Raw genomic sequence first — 8,818 nt, 5'->3', positions numbered from 1 at the left:
TATTTAGCTAGCTACCTAAATATTTAGCTAAAATATTTAGCTACCTACCTAAATATTTAGCTTGCAACTTAAATATTTAGCTAGCTACCTAAATATTTAGCTAAAATATTTAGCTACCTACCTAAATATTTAGCTTGCAACTTAAATATTTAGTTAACAAGCTAAATATTTAACTTATGACTTAAAAATTTAGTTTTGAGCTAAATATTTATCTTGTGACTTAAATATTTAGTTAACAAGCTAAATATTTAACTTGTGACTTAAATATTTAGTTTTGAGCTAAATGTTTAGCTTGCAACTTAAATATTTAGCTTGAAACTTAAATATTTAGTTAGCAACCTAAATATTTAACTAAAATATTAAGGTAGCTAGCTAAATATTTAAGTTAAATATTTGGGGTGGCTAGCTAAATATTTAACTTGCTAGCTAAATATTTACATTGCTACCTAAATATTTAAGTTGCTAGCTAAATATTTAAGTTGCAAGCTAAACATTTAGCTCAAAACTAAATATTTAAGTCACAAGTTAAATATTTAGCTTGTTAACTAAATATTTAAATTGTAAGTTAAATATTTAGTTTATAAACTATGACATTTATAAATGTATGAATCATATGGTGAAAAACTGACTTTGAAAAATAAGTATGTTCTTTTTTCTTATAAAAACCTAAATAAAACAAAAATATTGTTGGTAATTTTTGACTGTGTAACTTTACAAACGGCACCCCATATATGGCCCTTCTTCTTCTCTTCTTCCAGTGCCTCCCCAGATTGCAGCAAAGCCTCGAGACCAGATTGCAACCCAGGGGAGGAGCATCACCTTCCAGTGTGGCACCACGGGAAACCCCCCACCTGCCATCTTCTGGCAGAAAGAGGGCAGCCAGGTAAGAAACCAGAGACCTCCTCAGAAGAGTCCCGCTCATAAATCCTGGGATTTATGTGTCTGCGGTGGAGTTTTTGTCAACTTTACAAACACCTCGTGTTTCATATCAATAAGCAGAGTTTCACACTTTCAATTCAAAGGCGAGGATGACTCATTGCAACGTTCGCAGGTTTTGTCCGATTCCATCATGACACCTTTTTTTTGTTGTTTGTTTGTTTGAGTTGCCCACACTTCTCAAGACACATTTCCAAAAGACACAAATGCATTTCGCCACAGAAGTAGAGATAATATTTTCCAAGATGCTGCTGCGTTTTTTTATTTCCTTCCTGTTGGGTGGAATATGACGTGGGTGGAGGCATTTCGAGTTGGATGAAGGAGGGTTTACAGGAAGTACACCAGGTGCTGAAATTACTTCTTTGGGGCAAACCTGCAGACAAATTCTGGCCTTCTTCCACAAAAAAACTCAACCCTGAACATCATATCGCTTGGTTCTCAGCTGGGATCATTGACTCTGAAGAGAGGTTTTAGGTGTTCTCCCCGGGGGAAAAAAAAAAAAAACATTATGAACAAGCTTTGGTCTGCAAGATGCTTCTGGCTCGGCTGCGTGTAGAGTTTATTTTATTTATTTATTTTTTTGCTCTGTTTGTGGGATTATCTGTAGCCTTCTAACCTCGGTCCATCTATTGGGATCTAAGCCTCTTAGAGGAATGAAATGGATGGCTGAATGGACTGAAGCTTCCCTTCCCCCTTGTTTACATCCATGTCAGTAACAGAAAGAACTGGAGGAGACAACTATAGAGCATCTGCTGCTGGACATCGTCTTCCAAAACAAGAAACTCAACAGTTTCTGCTACTTTGTGTGATTTTTTTAAAAATGTTTGTTAATGCGGTGGTTTGTGCAATTTATATGATGGTATGGGAAAATCTAAATAATCTGATAAAATACAAGTGAACTGATTGTTCAGATTACTTATTTCTTACCTCCTTGAAAGGTGGGCAACATGCATAACAAAATTTGTCTGGCCCAGTTCTGGCCCACACAATGCACTGACAGTCTAACTCAGATACCATAATAAATGATGGCCCTATGGTGGCTGAAATGGAGTTTACCAGAGGATGTCCATGCATGGGCCAGCACCACGTAAACCAAACCACAACTGGGCCAGTAGTGGCATTGACAGATTGGGCAACATAAACCAAACCACAAATGGGTCAKTAGTGGCATTGACATATTGGGCAACATAAACCAAACCACAAACGGTCCAGTAGTGGCATTGACAGATTTGGGCCACATAAACCAAACCATAACTGGGCCAGTAGTGGCACTGACAGATTTGGGCCACATAAACCAAACAACAAATGGGTCAGTAGTGGCACTGACAGATTTGGGCCACATAAACCAAACCACACCTGGGAAAGTAGTGGCATTGACATATTGGGCAACATAAACCAAACCACAAATGGGCCAGTAGTGGCATTGACAGATTTGGGCCATAAAAACCAAACTATACCTGGCCAGTAGTGGCGTTGACAGATTTGGGCCACATAAACCAAACCACAACTGGGCCAGTAGTGGCATTGACAGATTTGGGCCACATAAACCAAACAACAAATGAGTCAGTAGTGGCACTGACAGATTTGGGCCACATAAACCAAACCACAACTGGGCCAGTAGTGGCATTGACAGATTTGGGCAACATAAACCAAACAACAAATGGGTCAGTAGTGGCACTGACAGATTTGGGCCACATAAACCAAACCACAAATGAGCCAGTAGTGGCATTGACACATTGGGCAACATAAAACAAACCACAAATGGGTCAGTAGTGGCACTGACAGATTTAGGTCACATAAACCAAACCACAATTAGGCCAGTGATGACATCTTACAAACAGTGCCATCATTGCCAGAACTGGCCCACATTTAGTTGACAAACCACTTGCCTGGCCAGCAGTGGGGCAGGCAACCAACAGTGTCAGCATGATACCAGTTCTGGCCCTCATCTGTCTGCTGTGTTGCTTTTTCTGTGCACATCTGTTAGCAAAATAGCTCATGAACCACAGGATAAACTTTAGTGAATCTCTCAGAAAGGAACAGTTAGATGAATGTCTACAACTGATTCAAGATGGCCGCCGCAGGTAATCAACCTTAAATAAACAAAAGATGCCCACATCTCAGTCACTTTACAGATATTGAGCTCAGATTCGATGTGGTAGTAGCTGAAAGCCTCCATCTCAACCATATCTGTTTGTCATCAAAATATCTCCACTGGACAGATTTTAATGAAGCTCTCAGAGAGAAATCATAGAATCATCAGATTGCATTTTAGAGTCACTCCAATTCAACATGGAGCCAGAGTGACAACTTTACACTCTAACTAATTTTGCAGACTTTAAGCCAGTGTTGACATGTAGTTGAGCATCAACTAAATTATTAACTTATCCTAAAAATGGACTATTTTAAAACTTTGAGATAAACATTGACAGAAGAAATGCCTTCCTCCTTTGTTGTAATGTCACTCAAAATTATTTCACCATAAAGCTGCACCTCTTTACAGACTTTTAGAAAAATTAGCAAATTAAATGTTTCACGTCCTCTTAAACTAGAATGAGAAAGTCATAAATGTTGCAGTTTCTGCATATTTTAAAAGGAAACAGTAACTTCAATTAGTCACCAAAGCCCTTATTCTTTGAAAAATTAATGCAAAGTAAACATTTTCATTCGGTGTCCAAGGCTACTGACGAGACTAAAAATAACAAAAAAAATTATGGATTGAAATAAAAAGATGCACACATAAAACGTGCACTTGACACAATTATTTCACATCTTTAAAATGAAATAAAAGGTCTCATTTGAAGCTTTAGGTTTTGTTCAATGTTTGAATTAAACACTGAGGCTTGTCTTCGTTTTGTTGGTTGGTGGAAACACCGGAGCTGCCTGAAAACATCAATAGATTTAAAAAAAAGCTTTCAAACTGTTTTAAACTTTCCCTGCGATAAAACTACTTCTGATGTGAGAGAGAGGAGACACTCTGTGGGAGACGAATGCAAAGGAGGGGAAAAACARTAAATGAAAAAGCTTCAGGCTGATGTGGAGCTGTGAGGATTTCAYGCTGCAGTTTCTGCTTTATTTTGAACCAAATAAAGGTTTAAGGGTGGGGAACACTGATACTGATAGGAAAGAATAATATGTTTTGTGGTGGTGGGGGGGGATGCTCAGTACTTCTCAAAAAATTGTTGTTGTTTTTTTCAATTCCGTCCTAACGTGTTGCATCAATTTGTTTATAAGCAATAAAAATGCAACTSAAGGACAGAAGCCTGAAGGAAAATCTGGTCAAGGTTGGAGCGTCTTTGAGGAGAAGTCCCTGAACGTCTCGAAACAATGATGAAATAAAAACAATAAATAAAACAGACCACTGAGGCATTTTTGAGCAAAGTGTCAGGTGTCTAAAAATCTGTTTGAGGGGAAAATGTGTTTTTTTTTATACCAAAACAGGCAACTGAAAGCTGACATTCTGCAACACTAAATCTGACCGACAGTGATGCTTGACCTAAAAACTAACAAAATGAACAAGATGAAATATACAACAGTAAAACATTAATTAATAAAAGATTGTAGATTATTTTATTTTAAAAAGCTGATTTTTCTAGATTTGAAAAATTCTGTACTTAAAATAAAACATACAGCTCTTTGTTGTTCCATTACAGCTGGAAAAAACCATTAATATGCTCACAAATACCTGACATTTGTTGCATTAACTCCATAAATGTAAACATGTGTCATTATATATGCCTTTTACAAAAACACAAGTAAAATAAAGAAATGCAAATTTGAGAGATTTAGAGTTTTAGAGATTATGTTTTGTTGAGAATTGATGAAGTTGTGGCTATTAGGTCAAAACTTAAAATGTTAAAAATTTTGGGCACCATTTAAAATGGTTAGCAACTGGAATAAGTGATGAAAAGCAGAGGTTCTCAAACTGGGGTCCCAGGACCCCCCAGGGGTCAACGAGCCCTATCTTGAGGGTCCTCCAAAAAATTCAATAAAGTTTTATTTTGGATTTAATTTTAAAAATGAATATGGGGAACGGTACACTAGTACTTTGTAAAACAAACATACTAAACCAAACAAAAAAATATATTATCTTAGTATTTAGGGGTTAAAATGGCAGTTTTAGGGTTTATGAGGGGGTCCCTGGAAATTTTTTACACTTGTAAGGGGTCCCCAGACCCAAAACATTTGAGAACCCCTGATGTAAAGGACTCTCAGCTACTACCTCAACTAGTAAAATAATGAAATAACTGTGAAATTAACTGAATTGTGGCCGTTGTTGTGTTTGCAGTGTGTTGGCTGTGGTCGGCCTCGTTGATTTGGATTGGCTCTAAAAGTTAAACATGTTAAAGCCTGTTTTATTCTGTGTACTTGTGTATTTAGATGCTGCTGTTCCCAGGCCAGCCTCCATCTCAGTCTGGTCGTTACTCGGTTTCCATGGCTGGAGAACTGACCATCACGGACGTTCACCCCGAGGACTCTGGGTTTTATGTCTGCCAGGCCATTAGTGTAGCAGGAAGCGTGTTGACGAAGGCGCTGCTGGAGGTGGAAGGAGGTAAGACTTTGATCCACAGTCACGTTTCTGCCTGGCAGAGGTTTATTCTACACCATCAGCTAATAAGGGAAACATACTTAGTAGGTGCACAACAACAAGGCTCACAGAGGGAGAACACAGTTAGAGACCCCTTGCTGGATAAGCAATGAGTTGGTGATTTAATGTTTTTCCTCAAGCAGCTTGTAAACAACAGATTTATTCTTTCTTTAGTCCTCCTTATGCTGCTTCTTTCTTTCCAGCTGCTTAGCCTCTATTTCTCAGTTGATACTTAAAGTTCAGATATTTTTAAAGTGTGGTTCTGTGGAAAGTTAGGAGCCGTGAATGTCTTACCTGCTGTAGATAGCTTTTGATTTGCCTCATTATTGAGCAATAAGAATTGGATTTTGATCAGATTGATGAACTAACATCTAGCTTGACTGTTGTTTTTAATCAATTTAAAAATATTCTCATAAAAACTCAGCACCAAAAATAACCCAAAACACTGTAGTGACCATGTCACGCCTGCATGTGGAGCTGTAACTGCAATAAACTGTAAATATAAAATGTCTGACAGGAAGCTGGATGTCAAGGCCGAGCTGGTTCCAGTACATGTTTCAAATCCCGCCCCGTTAAATGTAAATGAACTTAACATTACTCTTGATAAATAAATAAATAAATAAATAAATAAATAAATAAATAAAAACTGCACTTCAATTAATATCTTTTAGAAGGTACATAATTACGTTTTTTCTGTTTGTTCAATATTCATTTTACTATTTTGTTTATCTGTAAAATAAAAGGTCATGTGATAACATGATTGTGTGTGAGGGAAGTAGGCGGGACTTAAAGCTTGATACTGTGGTCTGCAGACTCTAAAAATACAAGATGGCAGTTCCCATATCCTGGATTCTGTTGACTTCAATTTGACCAGCAAGAGAAGGTCTACAGTATGGTCTAAACCCCAGCCTTACATCCCTAGAGTTTAAGCATGGGTTTTAAAAATTAAAATTGTCAGGACACCTAAAACTGGACACTTTGGCTACAATTTTGGGCAATAAGAAATTAGACGTCACTTTGTTCTTTTGTGCCCATACTGATGGCTCTTATTAGCTATTTGATTAAATCACTATCAAACTCCATTTTTCTACAATAAGGTCAATTAAAATCTTCCTGCAACAGGTAAGACACTACTTGTTCACAACTTTACTAGAGAACTACACTTCAGACGATCTGAACTACCCCTTTAACAGCTTGCAAGTTTATATTTGTATTTTTAGAGCCTGTCTGAGCCTTCCAAATGTGTTTTTCTTCTATTTTCCTCCTTGCAACAGAGATAAACCTGCCCCTAACATAATATTCTGCCTTCTCTCCTCTAAAACTGTCAGGTCCTTCAGGTCGTATCCCACCGATCATTCGGCAAGGCCCGGCCAATCAGACTTTATCTCGTGGCGCGACGGCGCTGCTGCATTGCCGTTTAGTTGGAGGTGTCTCTGTCAAGATCTCGTGGGAGAAGGATGGAGAGAGGCTTCAGGGAAATAAACCTCGACTGACCTTGATGGAGAACGGCACGTTGCAAATTACAGATCTAAAGGTGTGTGTGTGTGTGTGTGGAGCATTTATTGGAGAGGGCTTGAAAAGGATGGGTTCTGAAAGTCAGCCGTGCTCAAACGAAAAGGAAAAGTGACTGATAGAAACCAGAAAAACCGTGGCRAATAATAGGATCTCTGACCTCTCGTCACCTCCTCGGTGACAGAAATTTTTATCTCGTCTCCATCAGAAATTCCATTTTCTGTTGGTARAATTAAGGTGAGTTTCAAAGATGGGTCTGTGCATTATCTCTGCGGCGCAATTATGTGCTCATGCGGTGTGTAATTGTAATGTTAATGAAGGGGCTTGTTTATAAATGCTAATGTGCTCCGGTTTGATGGAAGAGGATTCAGAAGCCCCTTTGTCTTGTAGCCCCAGGCGGAGGTCAGTGAGCATGCTCAGGACGGTGCAAAAGTAGCATCCATTTCGTTAATTGACCAGTGATAGCTGATTAATTATCTAACTGGCTTTTAATTAAATCTCCTGGCTGTGCTTTGCTTCTTCCCCTCCTCCTCCTTCCCCCCCCTCCGCCCGGCTTGTTTCCCAGCAGCAAACTTGGAGCATTAAGGTTTGGTCCGATGCATCACGGAGGCAAGGGAAATCTGCCATGCCAATGTGCTCAATGGAACAGAAGAGATGCATTAGTGTGGCATCAAGGGGTTGACATGCGGATGGGGGTGGGGAAATGGAGATGACGAGCGAAGACCTAAAAATATTCACCCTGCCGATGGCCCTATGCGCCATCAATATTTCAGCAGTAGTTGGAGCCATCTAAAAAAGTTCACCTGCCGCACGCTGCGCGGTCTGTCAGCCAGAGGTCAGCGCTGCAGAGGATGAGCTCATGTGGGCCCACGGTGGTTCCAGCAGGCTGGCTCCCGGCCAGGACGGGGGCCGCAGCAAACAGCAGCAGTACCAGCCAGGCGTGCGGGCACACACACATGTTGTGATGTAAACAGGCAGGCAGGTTAAAGGCAGGAATGCAGAAGCGAAGCTACGAAACGAAGTACGAAATGGACAGCATGTTTTAATAGCTGTAAAATTCTGAGTTATACCTATTTTTGCGTGGGCTAATGTTGGTTAGTTGTTATGTGCGTCTTGAATTGGGTCAATCACAAAGGGGAATTGGTTGAGGAAATACATCACAACACAATGTTTATTTTATTTATTCATTGTTTTACTAAGAGACAATGTGTAAATTCAGAGGTTTCACATTTGTCGGCTGCTTTTGTCACTGCACAGCCCGTAGGCTGTCTCATTCCATGGGCTCCTTTTCGTGTGGCCAAGAAAATCCCAAAAACTTTGGCTGCATCTGAGTATCCTACWCTGAAAAAAATAAAYTGTAAGATTTACTTGAAAAAATCCTCATAACAATTTGCACTAATGTTTGTTAAGGAAATTTAAATGCTACAAATTCATGTAATATTTACTCATCATCATCTAGTAAAAGTTATTAAGAATATAGTTAAAGATTTGTGAATAAATCAGGTAAATGTTACTTAATTTGCTCAATTAAATCTTGTAACATTGTTTACAGGATTTTCTCTAATAAATTTTACAAGTTCTTTATAACAGTGCACATGCGTCAAACACAATATTGTAGCATGACACCTCACAGCTACAGAGAGAGGTGTAGCTCTTGTTGTAGTTCAAGTCTTCACCACCAGGGGGTGGTTTTGAAGAATGTTTATTGGATTCTTCTTCATGAACAACACAGACAAAGTGAAACTCACAGGTCTTATTAATGACTAGGCCTACCACTCTCAC

At 39.0% G+C, this 8,818-nt stretch overlaps 1 protein-coding gene across 3 annotated transcripts in view; it reads left to right on the top strand.

The window, feature by feature from the left end:
* Positions 1-8,818, top strand: part of LOC106520370 (roundabout homolog 2) — an 87,086-nt gene that overhangs the window by 42,507 nt on the left and 35,761 nt on the right. For all 3 annotated transcript variants that reach the window (XM_014012416.1, XM_014012415.1, XM_014012414.1), the window contains exons 7-9: positions 759-883; positions 5,317-5,488; positions 6,853-7,058. In XM_014012416.1, the coding sequence (XP_013867870.1) occupies positions 759-883; positions 5,317-5,488; positions 6,853-7,058 (503 nt within the window). The remainder of the gene's footprint in view (positions 1-758; positions 884-5,316; positions 5,489-6,852; positions 7,059-8,818) is intronic.

The sequence above is a fragment of the Austrofundulus limnaeus genome, unplaced genomic scaffold (assembly GCF_001266775.1).
Source record: "Austrofundulus limnaeus strain Quisiro unplaced genomic scaffold, Austrofundulus_limnaeus-1.0 Scaffold91, whole genome shotgun sequence".
NCBI lineage: Eukaryota > Metazoa > Chordata > Actinopteri > Cyprinodontiformes > Rivulidae > Austrofundulus > Austrofundulus limnaeus.
Note: the sequence above shows the minus strand (reverse complement) of the source record. Positions and strands in the feature narration are given on the sequence as shown.